Source organism: Trichogramma pretiosum, unplaced genomic scaffold (assembly GCF_000599845.2).
Source record: "Trichogramma pretiosum strain Unisexual culture from Peru unplaced genomic scaffold, Tpre_2.0 scaffold47, whole genome shotgun sequence".
Lineage (NCBI taxonomy): Eukaryota > Metazoa > Arthropoda > Insecta > Hymenoptera > Trichogrammatidae > Trichogramma > Trichogramma pretiosum.
The window spans coordinates 137,343-157,676 of record NW_019640859.1 but is presented as its reverse complement, the minus strand read 5'-3'; the positions used below and the strand labels follow the sequence as shown (position 1 = coordinate 157,676).

At 38.7% G+C, this 20,334-nt stretch overlaps 1 protein-coding gene across 7 annotated transcripts in view; it reads left to right on the top strand.

Moving 5' to 3' along the window:
- The window catches only part of LOC106654461 (guanine nucleotide exchange factor DBS-like), a 47,419-nt gene that overhangs the window by 7,567 nt on the left and 19,518 nt on the right, over positions 1-20,334 (top strand). The window contains exon 1 of one of the 7 annotated variants that reach the window (XM_014374363.2): positions 5,948-7,034. The exons of 4 other annotated variants lie outside the window; for them this stretch is intronic. In XM_014374363.2, coding sequence (XP_014229849.1) covers positions 6,926-7,034 — 109 coding nt within the window. In that variant the 5' untranslated portion in view covers positions 5,948-6,925. Of the gene's footprint in view, positions 1-5,947; positions 7,035-10,930; positions 11,018-18,605; positions 18,780-20,334 lie in introns of those variants that run through there. 2 more of the 7 variants (XM_023463628.1, XM_023463627.1) reach the window with 2 other exon arrangements.

Here is a 20,334-nt window from a genome sequence, read left to right as displayed (position 1 = left end):
ATACCCAATGTTCATAGTATGCGTCCAACGAAAAAAAATTGTTCCGTTTTTAGTCAGAAAATTCGAAACTAAATTCCGGAATTGCTCATACACGCTCCTTTTCTACTGCTTACACACACTTATCCTCGTTCTGTAAAGTAAGGTGGTTCGCTTTTGCAAAAATGTTCAACTTTGCGTTTACGTCATGGCGATTATTAAAGTTCAAGTCTTTAAAAAAAGAAAGCCGGGTTCCGCACCTCAAAAAAGTGTCCGGAACCGGTGCCGATCGATTTTTGAAGTTTAAAAACGAGCAAAATCGATCAACTATTCAATTTATTTCAAACTCGGTTCAGAGAGTAAAAGTAATCTTAACAATACATTTTCTTATGCATTTTTGTCTGCAGAATTAAATGACATAGTCAGTTTTGCTCTACGACTTCGTTTTCATTGATAAAAATGTACTTTTTTGATTTTTTGCGTAAAAAATCAAAAATCGTCTTTGCAACGTTTAAAAATGAACAGAAAAAATCTAAAATAAATTTTGACACAGTCAAAATTTAGGATTTTTTCTAACAAATCGAATGGTATATTATTTTATACTTTAAAATTATTTTCATTCATAAAAGTGCAAATTTTCGATTTTTTTTTGGTTGAATTTGACGAAAAATTTTAAAAACGAGTTCTTTTTGAAAGAAAGTGCTCTTGAAAAATCCAGCTGTAACAGTTTTTTCGTATTTTTTCCTGTAAAATTCAATGACGTTGTGATTTTTGTTCTAAAACATCATTTTCATACAAAGTAAAGGATTTGTGCGCTTATCTGAGTAACAACTGAAATTTCATTATGTACACTTCTAATACAGAATCAGAAACATCAGGACTACCATTACAAAGTACGTTCAGATTCAGAAACATCAGGACTACCATTACAAAGTACGTTTAGCTTGATGATAATTAAAAAGTCTCAAAGAAACGAAGGTAACGAAATGTTTCAAGGTATAAAGACGTGGCCTTTAAAACAACAACATATGAATCAAAGTTCACTGGCAGAGGTACGTAGTAACGCATTCTGTTATGCAAAAGTCAACGCCTGCAGTCAGTCTACCCTCTGGCGCTTTACTATCACCTCAACATACGAACCGCACAATTTAAATGCTCGATTTTAAATTATGTTTACTTTATGTAACCGTTTAAATTGTGCTTACTTTATGTTAAAGTCTGAAAGGTCATCAATTTATTTTCCTACTCTTTTTCGTACGGAATTAACACGGATCAAAGCTATTATACCTTAAATTCAGCTAAAAATAACCGCACAAATCCTTTTTTTGTACGAAAACGATGTTTTAGGACAAAAATCACAACGTCATTGAATTTTACAGGAAAAAATACAAAAAAACTGTTACAGCGGGATTTTTCAAGAGCACTTTCTTTCAAAAAGAGCTCGTTTTTAAAATTTTTCGTCAAATTCAACCAAAAAAATCGAATATTTGCACTTTTATGAACGAAAATAATTTTAAAGTATTCGATTTGTCAGAAAAAATCCTGAATTTTGACCGTGTCAAAAAATATTTTAGATTTTTTCTGTTCATTTTTAAACGTTGCAAAGACGATTTCTGGCTTTTTACGCAAAAAACGAAAATGAAGTCGTAGAACAAAACTGACTACGGCATTCGATTCTGCAGATAAAAATACATAAGAAAATGTATTGTTAAGATTATTTTTACTCTCTGAACCGAGTTTGAAATAAATTGAATAGTTGATCGATTTTGCTCGTTTTTAAACTTCAAAAATCGATCGGCACCGGTTCCGGACACTTTTTTGAGGTTCTGACCCGGCTTTTTTTTCTTAAAGACTTGAACTTTAAGAATCGCCATGCCGTAAACGCGATTTTGAAAATTTTTGCAAAAGGGTTTATTGCTAATGGTAGTCGCGGAGCGGTCTGCTCGGTCAGCGCGCTTACACAAGTCTGCCGTGCTCCGACTTGCTTACAAATAGCAAAGCTGCGAGACGGGCACTTACAGTTATAACGCCTGGGCGCATATACGTTCGTCATGTGACGTCAAGACTCGGTCTCTGACCGGTCGATCGCTATAAGCTACGTTTAGATTCAAAGGCCTATTCTGCAATTTTTTTCACATTTTTTTCATGGGCTCAAAGATGTTAATTTTAGATTGAAAATGTAAATTTACGTCAAACTGTGGTTTATGTCACAAAAATGACAAAGACGAGTGAATTGGTGTATGAATCCCCTAAATATAAGAAAAATGGGTAAAAAATTGTTCACAATCATAAAAAAATTTATAGAAGCATAAAATACTTTATTTACTGTTACAAAATTGAAGGAAATCACAAGCCCGCTCAGGACTTTACAAACTTTATTATCGTTCTGTTTTCACAGGCTATCACAAACCCGTAACTCAAGCTCATACGTGCCAAACACACTCTAGTCACTGGACCTTATTTGCCTGATAAACTCATAAGCACAACTTAGCGATCTTACACTAAACTACACGCACTGGACTCCATTCAGCTATACAACTTATTAGCTAATTACGTACCAACGGCGAGAAGCCGGCTTCACTCAGCTTCTAAGCTCTTGGTATATTGTTCGGCAGTGGCAGTGGCAGTCAGCACCGCGGCCGCGTAGCGTACGAAAAGTCCGAATCTCCTGGTCTATACACGCATTCATTACTCACTGAGCACGCTCAGAACGTAATCAGCCTCAAACGGGCGTGTAGGCTGAAATAGTTATTTACATACCAAGGGCGAGAAGCCAAGTGGATACTGTCGAGGAGATTGTTTGGCAGTGGCAGTAGCAGTCAGCCGCGGCCGTGTAGCGGCCAATGTGATGGCCCCCTGTGTAAATATATAGTAATATTATTAACTTCTCTTTATCCGGTTTGGTACTTTTGGATGGCTTGCCTTTGGCAATTGGATCATCTTCCTCAACATTCATTTGCAGTCCGAGGCCATCCAAACAGAAATTCTTCTGTGCATCTTTCTCTTTACCTGCTTTGGTACTCGTCGATGGTTGATACTCCAGTTCATAATTTTCAGTTCGAGCGAAATCGTTACTTTGTTCTAGGGTATCGTTTGGTATTTTAGTTTGATTATTGTTGTTACTATCGCTGTCTCTACGATTGACGATCATTGATTGTAAAGTTTTGCAGCTCTTTTAATGACTCTTTTAATGACTCTTTTGCATTCTTCATTTGCAGTCCGAAGCCATGAAGAAAGAAAGACTTCGGATCATAATTTGCAGTTTGAACGAAATCGTTACTTTTTTCTAGGGTTTCGTTTGGTATTTGAGCTTGATTATTATTATCATCACTGTCTCTACCATTGACAATTGTTTGTAAAGTTGTGCAGCTCTTTGCACTACTTGGTGTCACTGATGCTAGTGATAATTTTTTTTTTGGAAGAAGTTGCTTTTTCGCTCCTTTATAAGGATTATAAGGCTTATACAGCTCTGCAGGCCACCTTAATTTGAACCTTAACTGTCTATACTTGATTCTACGAACAGCTCTTTTCTGTGGCCTTTTGAAGTCATGTTCGTTCGAGATACTTTGATTTTTTATCAATTTTTCCAGCGACTTTTTAAATGTACCTTTTTTTCTTTCATCTTGATCGTCACACGGCTGTTCAATTAGCCGATTTCTGTTTTCATGTTGAGTTATTTCTGTTAGTTTAGGCACAAGCATTTTCCTGAAGATCCCGGCACATCACTGTCCTCTTTTGGTAAACATGGTTTCATCGTTCTCAACTCACTCGGTACTTTGACCATTATCATTCTTGCACAGCACAAGGAAGCGAGCATCACCAGCGATCTAGGTGCCACGTAAGTGTAGGAATGCTCAGAATTTTAACGCAGGATCCTTATCCTAACCTCAAAAATACACTACTTTGAGTGATTATTAAAAAAAAAAACGAAGATGGAATCTTTTCAAAAAACTAGAATGTGGTTTTTCTTTATGTACTAAAACCTATCTCAAAAATTGGAAACACTTGCCAAACACTTTTTCAAAAAAGTTAATTCCAAGTTGTCAATTTTATTTTATTTTGATTCGACCGAGCCCGAATACACGCATGCATGCGTGTACGTACACGATTCGAGTGTGAGTGTTTGAATCAGCAGTCATTTGCCATGCTCATATTGAAGACTGAACGATACCGTCACGCCGCGTAGGGGCCAAATTCTGTACCAGCGTATTAGGGAAAATTTGACCAAATAACATGGGAAATACGATCAATGTGGAAAATAATAAATTTTGCTCAATGAATTTTGTACGTTTATAATTTTTAATTGAAAGTACATACTTAAATATGAATTTAGCAATTTAAATCCTATTTAAAAGTTGATAAACAAGTGTTTATAAACAACATTTCACGTTAACTCTCCGAGTCCCGCATGGCGCGGCATTATATAGTCGAATTGCTAAATTTATAACACGCTGTAAAATTACCTAAATGCACCTAGAAGATAAAAGTAACACCACATTTTGATGGAAAATTGCCTCAGCTTTCCGATGATAAGCTCAGATTTCCCGAAATTTTCCACTTTACCCAAGAAAATTGACTTGAAAGTTTTTTCGTCAATTTTTTCCGGGTAGCTGTGCTAAGGGTGATCAGTATACTTATTGAAGATTTTGAGATTCCAAAGTTCAAATTCAATTAAAACTCACCATGAAATGCCGTGGCCAGTCAATCCAATCACAATATTTAGTATTATGATAAAAATAATATAATTGGATTTTCAGGGTCTTAAAGTTGAATTTTCTTTTTAACATTGCGTGCTCGATACACGGGTTTTCTAATCTTAAAGCGTCAGAAAACCCTAGTTCCTCGCAAGCAGAGTTAAAAAATATCGTTTGCAACTAGTTCGCGAAGAAGTTGACTCATCCAGGAGTTGTTTTCACCCAAGCGTAGCGAGGGTGCAAAGACTCCTGGGTGAGTCAACTGCTTCGCGCACTTGTTACAAAATATACTATTTTCTGCTCATATTCTGCTTACAATTCTGATTTTCTAGGGTTAATATGAAAAAATTGTTGAATCATGGGTTTTAATGAAAAATTTGATGTAGAATTCAATTTTGTACTCAAAAATCATATTAACAAGTGGAATCCCCATAAAAATGATATTTTCCTGCATTAATCATATAACTGTGCAAATATAAACATGTTCGTATCCAGCGATATGAACAATGTTGTAATATGTTCATCAATACATCAAAATACAATTTCTGACAAATTTTTGTTATCGGCAGACAAACAGACTTTATTATTCAGCTAGATTTTAATAAAAAATCAAGGAAAATTAGAGAAAAACCATGTTTCTTGACTCATATAGAACTTATCCCATATAAACATAGTTTACAATTAAAAGAAATAATAATTTCAACTGTTTTGATTTATATGGCCATTTCATGACACCATATTGCATTCATTCATTTCATTATGAATTTCCAAGTTATTGAATTTTTTCTTTCTGAAATACAATTAAAAAAACAAAAGTTTTCGTAAACCCTTTATGTACAGAAAATTTTCAAGAAAAGTAAAAAAAATCATCTCGATACGATCGAAATTGACGGTGATAGAAACATTTAAAAATTGACAAAATTCCAATGCAAATTGTCGCTGCAGAGCAGAATTGTGTGTACATCGAGCTTGCGCGCGCGAAACAAGTCGACTATACATACGTATATGCGTCGTGCAGCTTTAGCAAGTGGGAGCTCTGCGATGCCGAGCTTTTATTCGCATTCAAAGCCTGTGCGGATGACGATTGCAGTGCTGCTGCCCGTCGGCGGCAGCAGCAGTTCAGCGTCGACGGATAGTACGACGGGTAGTAGTAGCGTTGGTGGCGACGGCGCTGAATTTTATCGATCTGCGCTTGCTGGAAGCGCGTCAGAGAAAGAGAGAGAGAGAGAGAGACCGTGCGATACGTCAGTGTATTAGCACGAGCGCGAATAGATGTATAAAAAATGTGTTCTCTCTCTCTCTTTTTAGCATGAGCGCGTGTATAGATATACATAGTACTTTATATACACATTGTAGGCGCGTAAACGCGACGTAGGCGAGCTACCGAAACACGGAAAGTTAGAGTATCAGCAACGAGCTCAAGCACGTTCCATTACATAGGCGTATATCAAAATTCTATATCTATGCAATTCCGTGCATGCTCCTGTCGTTCTCGCATGTAAGAGCTGCGCGTCGTCATCGTCGAGTGCAACTCGCTGAGCTATTGTATGCCGCAATAAAGAGCATAACTCATCGACTCCGTGTTGTTCCGTGTGTGTATGTGTGAGCAGTCTCGCGCTCGACGAGGAACCACGTGACGCATTTTATAATACACCTACACGACGACGATCCAAAATCAACCTGTGCACAGTGTGCTGTGACACACTGCTGATTATAAAGCAGCGAGTGTTGTTCTCCGTGCATGTGTTTGTGCGCGCGTGTAAATGTACGCGAAAAAAAAATACACACATTTGCGCGAGAGAGAGAGAGAGAGAGCCAAGCTCTGCGGCGCACGCCTGCAAGCGAATCGTGCAAAATAATGAGCTCGCCAGTAACGCCCGTACGTGTGCAGTGTGTAGGTATACTGCTGCTCCTCGTCCATCCTCGTCGTCTGTATGTATAATATAAGAGTGTCGTCTAACAATTATAGTGGAGTTTTCACCGAGTTACTGGTAGCCTAACTCGCTCGTGTAAACACGCGCCTTTTCGCCTCAAAAGTTCTTACACACTATCTCTCATTATTATTATGCACCTTTGTCGCGTATGCACAAGTGTGTGAGTGTGCGTTGTCTCGTGTCTGCTGCTGCTGCTGGTGCACATGTGCGCGACTGCTGCACTGGCTCCGCTGCATTATATATACGAACTGCTGCTGCCCCAGGCGCGCCGAAGCACGAGCACGATAATAGTGCTGCGACGAGCTTTTCAGGCTCGTTGATATGATCTCCGATGCTCCGGTAGTGGCTCGGAGAAAGTCGTCCGGTCGTAGCGGCGGCGGTGGCTGCTGCAATTGTCCCTGCCATCATCATTGCTCCACCAGCTGTCCAGGTACTTGTACACGTATACTTTTACAACACGCGATAAAATATCGATGCGTTTGTGCATGTAACATATATTGCGATGATTATATCCAACTCGAGCTTTATAACGACGACCCGATGGACGTGGATGGAAAAACAAAGAAACGAATGAAAAGCTCCATTGTCCATTGACGCTCTATTTTCGTGAAAAACTTGGATCGTTCTATATAGTCAGTCCTTTGTTATGGTTCAGCTCGACGAGTGCATGTTTCAGCAACGCGCATTTGTACTTTGTACATGTGCAATTCTCTTTCGCGACAATCGCATTATACACACCCACGTGCGACAATAATTCATCTAATCTGGCGGAGCTATTACAAAACATACGCGTTCGTTTAAAAAAACTTTCTGCATAATAATAAAGCCCCCGAGAGTTCGTAAATCATCGAGCCGCGAGAGAGATTTCGTCGAGATGACCTTGAGTCGACGAGAAAAAAAAAAGTAAAAAAAAAATTCGTGTAAGCATTCCCAGTGAATCGAGCGAGTTTCGAGCTTGCATCAATATACAACTGCTGCTCCACTCGAATACGAACCAACTACTACTAGACATCTAAAAATAAACAAAAATAGGTCCAGATCGATTGTTGTCAAGTTTTAGACTAGCCGTTTTACACTCGTTATTCGCTCACACACACATCAGTGAACATATCAGACAAAAGAAGCTCATTCGCAAACAAGCCTCGCGATGAAGTAAAAAGTCTAATGGATTTCGAAATTGAAAATTAATCTCTTATCATCGAAATGTCTTATCTCGCTGTATACGGAGCTTACATATCGCTTCCTCAATATTAAATTTTATTAACAAACTTTGCGTTGTTCCGATAAAGGGATATACGTGCTATTAAAGAACGCGCTAAGATCTTGCCGTCAGAAAAAAATAGAACTTTGACTTTCTAAACAAAGGCTCGTTCAATTCTTACTAGCTTGTCTATACTCGTAGCTTCTTCGTTCAACCGTTAAACTAATGTTTATGTTTTTTTATTCAACGCATCGAATGTCGTACTGTCGAGTAGGAAATAATATCAATCGCACCTGACTAAAATTACAATCGATCGCGTGTCAGGCGAGCATCGTACGTACTGGTTGATTCCTCGCAGGCGCGCACAGCTCAAACGCGATTGTCTTTCAATGAAGCGTGTCGCGCGAGGATTACGATTTTTATCGTTCCGTATCGTATACAGATATAGATATATGGGAAGCAAAAAAAGGAAGGATGAGTATCGGCGCCGGACCTTCGCGTATGTTTAATGCATCGCACGCAGCATTAAGCTGACGCAGATATAAACACACACGCGCAAACATGCACATGAAGACGATGCGTAACTGAGTGTATATATTATATTATAGCAGCGATCGGCTCGCGTGGAAATGCGTTTTATGCACTCTATAAACATGCTAGAGACGCGGAGGAGTAGAAACGGTACATACGAGCAACGAGCATTATACCTGATTAAACGGCCGCCGATGCTCGTGTGGATGATTATTATATCGATTCAAGTCGACGTTTAAAAAACGTATTTCTACTGCATGTACCTACTGCAATGTGAGAGTGACGACAAATGTTGGATTCGACCAGATCGTGACAATCTTTTTGCGCCGCGTGACGTATACATGTGTGTGTGTATGTTTGCAGTGTTTTTTGCCTCGCGACTTTATCTTCTTTCGATATGGTTTCCGGTGCTGCGTATAATATTCGTATACAAAAAGACGACTCGACGTATTTTATTATAATTATTATTATTGTTGTAAGAGAATAACAAGTTTGAGTTTTTACATATTTATTTATGTGAGTGTATAATATTGCTAACTATGCCGGACGAGGTCGTGCTGGACGGGGATTCACGATGGCCTAGTAGAACAACTCGAGCTATACCGTGCTTCCTCATCTCGTATACCCGAAACTTCTGTATCCCCTCATTTTGATCGATTAATTTCACTTCGTGCCCGTATCCTGTATTCACGCGTCGAGGTGAGATTGGCTTCCGGGAAACTAAATCTCGTTCGTGCGCGGGGAGCTTTTCATCTGCGAAAATTAGATTATCGAAAAGTAATACATTTTTCACAGCTGTTTTTCATTCTTCTGTGCTCCGCACTCTTATATACCTTTTTTCTTGGCCGTGTACTCTATAATATCGGAAAACGCCGCTCTTGATTCCGTTGCGTACATTGGAAACCACGTTGCTCCTCGACAAGGATCACGGCGTCCTATGCTTACTCGTGCTTTTTTTCTTGGCTGGATCGTGCTTTTCTTATACGCCGCGTCCCGACGCAGCTCCGCGTGTTACGCGTACTATAATTTAGCGTTTGGTAGATGACTGCGTTACTACTCCAGGAACGCGAGGGTGCACGCGAGACGAAGTACGACGACGGAGAGGAGTCGACGCTCCTGACTTGGCACAAGCTTTTAGCTCTGCTTTAAAATCTCGAAAAAAATGTCTTTGGCGCTCGTTCGAGCCTATTATTCATCGTGTTATAGCGATGAATTTTCGTCGCGTATAATATACATACAAGATGCTCGTGGAGAGACGCCGTATACACAATCGTGATCATAAAATGAACAATATGTGGCCATCCTTGATACATCGTATTTTATTGTAGCGATTCATGCAGCTTCATTAACCAACGATGCCGCGGAAGTCTAAAAAATTTACAAAACGTCGTGTTGCGTATTTTGGTTCTCCAGTTGATCGTAGCTGTAATTAGATTCTCGAACGCGTGCACGATTGCCCGAAAAAAAACAACAATAGTTGCGCGCGAGATACATAAAACAACGTCGAAAGTCAATTGTTGGAAATATGCAAATATCGCAGAGAGGGTTAATACGAAACGAATGAACAAACAAACAAAAAAGGGAATCACTGCGTTCGTTCCGTACTGTGCGCACTCGACTAGATTCGACACACAACAGCAGCATCAGAAAGAGAGAGAGAGAAATTGAAAGTCGCAAACATGAAAGTAGTCTATAGGATAAAAATCGTTACAATCAAATCTCAGTTGTGCTGTTCCCGAGGATCTCGCTGTAGTTGAAGTTACTACACCGATATGCATACTTATGAACATATATATAGAAAGTGAGAAGCATTATCAATTTTAAGCAATTCGCGCGGAGCCACCGTTTGTTTCTTACAATACATATTTTATAGTGTACATAAATGCACCGGACGCATTTGCAGAAAGAGATATGAGAGGGCCGGAGATGATGTACATCAACACACTTACGCATGTATACGATGCATTATAAACAGATGATAAAATCTTGGTTTGAGAGAGAAAGAGAGGATTTGACCCATGGCGTATTTTAATTTCAGCCGATCTCGACCCAACGACTTTCGCGATGTTCATATATTGTATAAATTTTTACGGGACATGCCGCGTAAACGTATACAGCCTACATAACAGCTTACAGGATCACAACGGTTTTGAAGATGATCAAGTTTTCATGGATCCAGAGCATGAATAAATAAATACAGAATTAATGAAACAATATTATTTGGAAAGAACAACATAGGGCGTAAATCTGAGATATAGGGTCGATGCGCGTTGCGTCCGTTTGTTCATGCAGATGAATACCGTCGTTTCTCTGCAAATCGATCATGTGATGTTTCTGACAGTTCTTATTGCCTTTTTTTGGTCTTTACAATCTTACCTCACTAAGTTATGATGGTGCGTAACGTGGCGCCCCGTGTCACTCATCAGTATCACTCATCAATCGTCATCCCGGCCGCTGGCCCGCTGGCCGGCGCTGATTACAATGACATCTTGTGACTACCACAGAATACACAATTGTCAACATTGAATTTTAATTACACAGTACACTCTATTTTTTTGGGCAAAAGATTATCACATCACAAGTGTAGTACTTAACCAAGCTGAAATCAGAGTACTGTTCGTAGTTTGGTGTAGTTGAGGTAAAAGTGTTCAATACCTAACCAAATGCAATAACTAATCAAGGTAAAATCAGTATATTGTTTATTGTTTTGTTAAGTTTGATGTTAAAAGTTGTAAAAGGTTAAAGTTTCAAGTGTAAAGTTTGTCGAAAAGTAATTGCACAGTGAAATATTTATCATTTAATGAGAGTGCAGTACAGTACAGTACTTAAAAAGTAATTAAGTACAGTCAAGTTTCAGTATTTAGAGATGTATAACATTAAAAGATATATTCAGAGTGTAGAAGTGAAACTTCTTTTTCTAATGTTCTTAGTTTTTAATCAAATTTATGTGACATAATAATGTGAAACAAAATCAATTTCAAGTATTTTCTTAGCCCAAAATATATTTATTAAAAGTAATAAAGTGAAATTAAAGTGAAATAATGTACGCAATTCAAAGATTTTCTTTAAATTCTAATATTATGAGAGAAAAGATTGTTCAACAGCATTTGAGTATAGCGTCAATCTCTGGAAAGAGGATGGGATCTCTATATGATCTTCTTTAAATCAAAATATCCAAAATTAGAATAAAATTGTGCTGACGAAAAAAATAAAGTCAGTTTAGTGAATGAAGAACATACATAGTCAAGTGTCGTCTAAGGTTGCAGCTGTAACCAAGACTAAAAGAAACAAAATGATATGACACCAAGTTTCAATAAGTGTTTTATTGGATTGGAATTCTATACCGTAAACAGATATGAATTAATTTTGGAATTTTGACTTGCCTAGAAAATCATGCTAGGTAGATTGTGATCAATTTTGGCCATGTTAGTGTGGTTTCTAAAAGTAAAAACTGTTAAAAAAGAGAAGAATTCTACTTTTTTACAAGATACTTTCTCTAGGAGATACTTTCTATTGCCGTTTCCCAATGATGCCATTTTGGAAGATTTTAATTACTATCACTGCTCACACTTAGACTAGAATTAGAATAAAAGATGTTTGCTAACCGACTTCGCTTCATCAACTGACCCGACTAATGCATATGCTTGGGCCTTAATTTAAAAAGTACCCCCACTTTAATGGAGTCTCTTCCTCGGCACTGGCTTCAAATGGTTACCACGTCTTTTCATGTTCTTTCTCGTATGAAAAAATTTAGTTCGAGTGGCCGACGCTGGTATTTTTGACCGACAGTTGATAATATAAAAATTATTATTCTCCAAACTTATTGTAAAAAACTATAATTAATTGAATTTAAATTTATATATTTATTAAATAGTGTACCAAGAAAAGTAAAAATGATATTTGTAATTCAAATTATCACTTACATCAAAAGTTACAAGAGATTTAACCATACACGCTCAGTCGGTAACGCCAGTCTACATTTTGATGGTCCGCACGAACAGTAGCACGTTTAAATTCCCGGACGAAGAATAGCACTGCCTCAAAATTTATGGTACAGACTAGCACGTTTGAAGATTTCGCGACGAAAACTAACACGTTAAAAGATTTCCTATTTTATTCTATTTTATTCTAGCAATGATATTTTTGTAAAATCAATTAAAAATTTCTTGCACGACGACTTTTTACTCCCACTCCAACAATCTCTGTGGCGCGCCGATCCACCTCTACCACAGTTACTAAAGCGCGTTCGAAATTTCATGCGCCATGTAATGACATTCACTCTTAATTTTGCGTTTTTACTGCAATGAAAATATTGAAAAATTGTCTTATGATTTACAGATGATAATATATTGTTAGCCAAATGGCCGAGAAAACAAAAACTCATACAGACATTTGTTGGTAATTCAATGTAGTTTCCAAATATATAAACCAAATTGTCCTACGACGTCTGGTTCTAAATCTCGATTTCAAGCCTATCACAGAACTTTTTCTATGAGGAAGCAAAAGAATGAGGAAGCACTATGCCAATGATTTAGCAGCGGTTTTCATGATATTCGGTGAAGCTTTATCTATTTTGTCTTAAATTAAAGCTTGACTGCTCTTCTCTCATGATGACAACAAAAGAATTGTGATAATTCCACAACAATTATAAGTGAAAAAATGAAAAAAAAAATTTTTTTTTAATTTACAAAAAAAAACCGCTGCCAATTCATTGGCAAAGTGCTTCCTCATAAAAAATTAAATTAATGAAAGGGTTTAGTTATTGAAGGGAAAATTCGTATTTCATTTTTGAATTTCAAATCTGTTTTGGTGAATATTATTGAGTAGGAGATTTAATAAAAGACACGTTGTACTTATAAATTAACATAAATAGGTTTATTAATATAAGTGTACAGGCGAAGACGCACTCGCGACAACGGTCGATCGAGATCTGAGTAGGTGCACTGTATATGAGAGAACTAATGAGAGAGATTTACAAAGAGAGAGGGCAGCACCCTTGTAGCGCAGAACGCATACACGTATTATAGATTTTTACATTCCTTAGCACTACCCCTAAATCTATACATTCGTAAAAAATAAAAAAAAATGAATTTTAAATGCTTAGACCTATTTTTGAACATAAAGTATTAAGTCTAACAAACGCAAGGGGTTTTGTAAACATGTCACCAAGCTGGTCTTCAGATCGAATATGCTCCACTTTAATTATATTGTTTTGATACAACTCGCGAATATAAAAATATCTAACTTCTATATGTTTAGAGCGTTTATGAAATTCGGGATTCTTTGTAAGTTTAATGGCACTGGCATTATCGACATAAAGCGTTGGAGTACATGTTTTCGTTTTAATTTGATTTAACAGTCTATTTAGCCATACAAGCTCTTTTGCACCTTCACTAGCAGACACAAATTCTGCTTCCATGGTGGAGAGTGCAACCGATCGTTGGAGTTGAGATGACCACGAGACTGCTGCGTTTCCGATGAGCGTGACAAAACCATTTGTTGATCGTCTAGTTGTAGAGTCTCCAGCAAAATCGGCATCGGAGAAGGCACAGAGCTCCTTCTTGGTTGAAGTATAATTTAAGCCAATATCAGTTGTTCCTTTGAGATAACGAAATATTCGTTTGACAGCTATCCAATCAGACATAGTAGGTTTAGACATTGATCGAGCTGCTTTAGATACAGCGAAGGCTATGTCTGGTCGTGTGGCGCATGACAAGTACATTAATGATCCAATAGCTGATCTGAAAGGAAAGCTTTTATCTAAAACACCTTTATCTTTTGTTGCATTATCTTGGACGCTTTCAATGGGTGTCTTCGTAGGGTTGCAGTTATGCATTCCAAATTGCTTCAAGATTTTCTTTGTATATGTCTTTTGATTAATAAAATATCCTGATGCTCGCTTTTGAATTTGTATGCCTAAAAATGAATCAAGTGAGCCCATTGTAATTTTGAATTCTGATGATAATAGCTTTAAGAATGTGTCAACGACAGCTTGATCAGATCCAGCTATTAGGCCATCATCTACGTAGATTGCAACTATTAATTTTTCTGACTCACTTTGACGAATATATATACACTGGTCTGCTGTTGATCTTTTAAAATTGTTGTTCTCCATGAACTTGTTAAACCTGTCATTCCAACAGCGTGGAGATTGTTTGAGCCCATACAAGGATTTCTTCAAGCGACATACACGACCTGAGTTGTCATTGAATCCTTCAGGTTGGGTCATATAAATTTCAGTGTCTATTTTACCATAAAGGAAGGCAGACCTTACGTCGAACTGTCCAAGTGTAAGATCTTCTTCAGCAGCAGTTGCAATCAACGTTCGAATTGAGTCGTAGCGGGCCACTGGACTAAAAGTCTCATTATAATCTAGCTCAGCCCTTTGAAAATTTCCTCTGGCGACTAGACGGGCTCTGAATCTGTCCACGGTGCCATCAGATTTGTATTTAACTCTCAACACCCAACGGTTATCTATAACGTGCTTACCAGGTGGTAATTGCACCAGTTCCCAAGTTTTGTTTTCCTGAAATGCTAGAATTTCCTCATTCATAGCTTCCATCCATTTATCAGAGTGAGGGCCTTGTAAGGCTTCGCTGATACTGGTTGGCTCTGCATCTTGGTTAATTTCTTCTGCTCTTGTCAAAAATGCACATGCCAGATTAGTTTTATTTTTGAAACCGACTTCATAGTCTTTGAATTTAGCTGGAACTTGGATAGTGCGTTTTGGGCGAGAGTTAACGTTGAGTTTGTCATTTTTATTTTGTTGATCTTCTTCTTCATTCATGTCGGAGTCATCTGAATTGGAGAGTTGATCGCCTGATTCGGCATCGTGGAATTCCTCACATAAACTTTCTTCATGTTTTGTAGTATTTTCCTCTTCTTTTTGTTGTTGTATTTCAAGCTCGATCTCATTGAAATTCGTACACAATTTCTCTGGACGAAAGTCCACATTGCGCGAATTCATAACTCGATTTTTCGATGGTATCCATACCTTGTATCCATCCTTTTCATTGACGTAGCCAATAAATTTTCCAAACACAGCTTTACTGTCGAATTTTGAGCGAAATTGTTTAGGTACGTTTACATAACATTCTGATCCAAAAATACGAAGAAAGTCAAAGCTGTCAAATATTTTTCCTGACCACAGCTCAATTGGTGTCTTGCCAGGTACGCTTGATTTACCTGTGCGATTTATTACATATGTCGCTGTATCACATGCATGAGCCCAGAAAGATGTAGACATATCGCTGACTGACAACATTGAGCGAGCAAGCTCGACGACATGTCTATTCGACTGCTCAGCAACACCGTTTTGCTCAGGTGTGTACGGGCAGGTTAGGTTCATTTCGATGCCTTGATTGTTTAAAATTTCACGCACACGTGCACAGTCGAACTCACCGCCACCGTCAGATCGAAATCTTTTCACTTTATGTCCAGCAGTGCGACATTCGTTTAAGAATGTATTAAGATGATTTGCGACCTCTGACTTTTCTTTCATGAAGAATATGCGGGTGTAGCGCGAGAAGTCATCCTTGAACACGACGTAATATTTAAATCCGTGTATAGACTTCACTGACATCGGCCCGTTTACGTCGGAGTGAATGAGTTCTCCAACTTTCTTTGCACGTTCTTGCCTAGACGAAAAAGGTTTTCTGTGTGATTTTCCCATCACACATCCATCACAGAATGATCTGGTATCTTCGAATTTCATCGCGACTCCGTGTTTGGAGAGCACATCGCGCACATGACGTTTATCTTGATGCCCGAGACGTTCATGCCAGCCTTGCAGTACATCCTCAGTATTAGATAGGTTAGCTTGCACAGAATTTCTTGAGGTACACACGTTCATATTCATGATGTACGTTGAACCTATAAGAATACCAGTTGCGACAACTTTGTCGTTGTATTTTACTGTAACTCCGTCAGCATCAAAAGTTACTTTGTTTCCATGCATTGTTGCTTGAGGCACTGAGAATAATTGATGTCCGAGGTTTGGCACATACCACAAATCAGATAACTTCGCAGATATTATTTTGTCTTTTACACGCATTTCTATATCCGCGCTGCCACAACCATAAGCAAGCATCTTGTCTCCGTTGGCTACTTCGACACTGATTGGACTTGGAAAATGTTTGAATGTAGAGAAGTGTTGCTTGTTTGCCGTCATGTGGTTTGTTGCGCCTGAATCTGCTATCCATGAGTCTGCAGAAACCGAGGCAGAGTTCACTGTTAGTCCTGTAGCGAGAAACGTAGCTTTAGCTGCTCCGTTCTTGTAACTTGAGTCGTTGTTGTCGCTACTTTTTGACTCCTTTTTATCTTCTGCCGCTTGTCTCTTTCTGCAATTTGCCATCAGATGGCCAGGTTTCTTGCAGTAGTGGCATTTGCGTTTTTCTCGATTCTCGGAATTCAACGACGACGATGCCGTGAACTTGCTCCCTTTTCCGTTGAACGCGTTCGAATTTTTCGCATGAAATGCGCTGACCGTTGGAGTTTGTGTCGACAATGAGCTCTCAATAGACACTAAATTTTCTACCAAAAGGTTCGTCGTTTGTTCTGCTTCGGGTATTCTATACCATGTAGACCGGTAGAATTGATATTCTGACCCGAGAGTCTTCAAAATCCTATGATGCAATATCGAGACTGGAAGTGTGGCTTTGGAGTCTTTCTTCTGCAGCTCTTCGCATATATCCTCGTACACGTTCGATAGGCGAGATGCGTGCTTTTTAATCGATGTTGCGTTATCTTTCGAAATTTCGTAGAAGCTATCGAACAGCGTGTACAGACGTTGAAGCGAAGACTGCTCATATACAGATTTTAAAGTGTCCCATATATCTTTTGCATTGCTCTTCTTACGCACATACATGGCCGCATCCTCCTCGAGTGCTGTGCCTATTATGCGTGCCGCGCGTGCATTATCACTATGCCACTGTTTGTGCTCTTTAGAAGGTGTTGGCTTGTCTGTCGTTGGACCCTCTGGGCATTCTCTGGATCCATCCACGATTGTATATAGACTCTGCTCGTGTAGACACAATTCAATTTGCCACTTCCAAGTTTCCCACTGATTTTCTGATTTCAGTTTTCGAATGTTCACTCTGCTAAAGTCATCTTGCTTTGGTTCGTCCGACATTTTGTTGAAAAATGTTCACTACTCAATATTGTCGAAATTCACTTTGCACTTGAAACTGAGCTGGGCCCATAACCTGTTTTGGTGAATATTATTGAGTAGGAGATTTAATAAAAGACACGTTGTACTTATAAATTAACATAAATAGGTTTATTAATATAAGTGTACAGGCGAAGACGCACTCGCGACAACGGTCGATCGAGATCTGAGTAGGTGCACTGTATATGAGAGAACTAATGAGAGAGATTTACAAAGAGAGAGGGCAGCACCCTTGTAGCGCAGAACGCATACACGTATTATAGATTTTTACATTCCTTAGCAAAATCCCGTTTTCTTTAATGCATACGAAAATCCTAAAAAACTTAAAGATTTCTAGAATTTCGTGTAAGATTACCTATATCACTTCGTGATTGTTTCAATGAAATTTTTTTCTCAGTGTAAAATGCTTTATTTTGGACTCTTGTGTGCGGTAAAATGCCTCATTTAAATGAAAGTATTTTTCGCTTACTATTGCATAAAATTTTGTATGTAACAAGTGCCCAAAATGCGTTTTGGGGCACGAGTGTGCGGAAAAAGACACGAGCGTCGTCCATGCCGGCACGATTGACGGAGTAAATAACTATATTAACATGCTGGCCAATATGTATATTATACATCAATGTAGCAGCTAAATTTATATTAAATGTATCGTGGAGCACGAAGTAAAGACGCAAGGTCGGCCCCCGCGCCATCGTAAGCCTCGCTATACTATGTGGAGTGTCGCTATATGTATATATATATAGTTATACACATAAATGGCGACGTGAATGCACGCGGTAGTGGAAGCCGCCGCGCGCGCGATCACAGTTGACTTTACGAGTTTGCGAAGTTCGGATGAACTCTGCGCAGCGTGCGTGTCAGAGCGTTACAGTGAATATGGTATTATAATTGTGGTTCGAGACGTGGATATCTTGTTAGGGCATATGTGTGTATGTGTGTGTGTGTGTGTGAGTGTGTTTTTAGTGAAGTTATACATGCATTGCGATAATTATTTTCGCTTTTGTCGATGGTGTTGGTGCACATAACTAAAAAGAAGTGAATTTTAAACGTATCTCAAATCTGATATACACACGTACTGGCGCGCTAAAGCACATGACACAGCAACAGCTTTTATTGGGTGCTTTTGTCTTGACTTGTTCATCGTGTTGCGCTGACCGTGAAAAAGTGGAACCATAAGCTTCGATCACGGTTCGTCAGTGAGGAACTTTTGTGCAATTATACATTCCTCGATGAATTATGTTTTTCAGCACGAAACACGAAGAGATGAGCCTCTCGAGGTCAGTGCATTTCAGCTGGGCGACGAGCTGTTTATGTATACATTATACAATTCAATTTCACGTTTCAAGCGCTGCTTTTTTAAGTATAATTTACGACCGTTACATACCACGCGCGCGCGAAGCAGCGCACAATTATATTATAATTGATAATTATGATAATTATTCATACGGAAAATCTCTTTTTCTTTCATACATTTGAAATGAACCGTAATGCAATGGTATTAAATATTCACATTAGAATAGAAAAATAATAGTAAAAAAAAAAGTGAAAATGTGTCAGTGTGCCGAGTGGCGATCGATTGCGCAAACAATTAAACGATTGTTCGCGCGCGAAAATAACAATAACAGAGTAAGAGATGCACGATTGAATGGGATCGTTAAAAGCCGTCGATGCGGTATTCTTGGAGTGCAACTGTACGTAATATATAAATGGTAAATAGTACGTGACAAATGATGCTACTTCTTCTGTGATTTTTTTCGCAATAGAACGGATGAAATTTATATATTTTTTCTCGCATTACGACAGCGATTATTTTTAAAAATACTCGTAACGTTTTAATCAGTAGAAGAAGAAGAAGAAGCGAAGAAGAAGAAGAAGAAGAAGAAAAAGAGGAGAAAAAGCAGCAGTGAATCGGCGATGAATTATCACGCCACGATTATACATACTGTTTTGACTGTTATAATCCCCGAAGCAGCTACGTCTTGGTCAAAGTCGAGTTAAATCTCTGCGCAAACCACGAGTCTGTAATAAACTACGTACACGGCATGTATTTAACGCAGAAGAAGTAAAAAAAAAACGAAATGAAGTACGCATCATGACCTCGATCGGAGGCAAAATATGCTCGTGTGCGTACCACGTCGCTCTCTCGGGGTCAATCTTTCTTTCTCTCTCTTACTCTCACGCGCGTCTACTATATATTCCAGTGCGTTATTAACGACAGAGATTCGCTTCCTGCGTTCAAACGTCGCGGGTCGCACACGTGCTTTTTTGCTACATTTATCACGCGTTATAAATGTATTAGGCTGTAGCTGCGTACAGTGTTGCAACGGTTATTTCGCGTGCGGCATCGAATTGGCTGCAAATTGTTGAACGAGACTCCACGACACCTGCACCGATGCTCGCTTACACACTTTGAATAAAGTGACTAAGCGTAAATTAACGTTAATCCTTCACCAATACATAATGCTTAAATGATGCGCTATCTAAGATATGCACGCGAGCGACGGCAGTATAGTTCGCTGCTCGCTCGCAGATCGCTCGTGGGCAATGGGAGCTGTTAGCTGTCACTAATCACATTGCGCGTTATTACATACGTATGTGCGTGCGCGAGGCATAAACGTGTCGTTGACACCGAAGTCAGAACTGCGCCATGACTAGGCAACGACCATTAGGCGCGAGCACCCACATACATGCATATGAAAAAGAGTACAGAAATACGATATATGCATATAGATAATTCCATTACAGCAATGTACCGACGTATGCTATGATGTATACAATATAGACCCAACGAAGCTCGGTGGTAAGGAGCCTCTCTTGCATATAATATTCTAA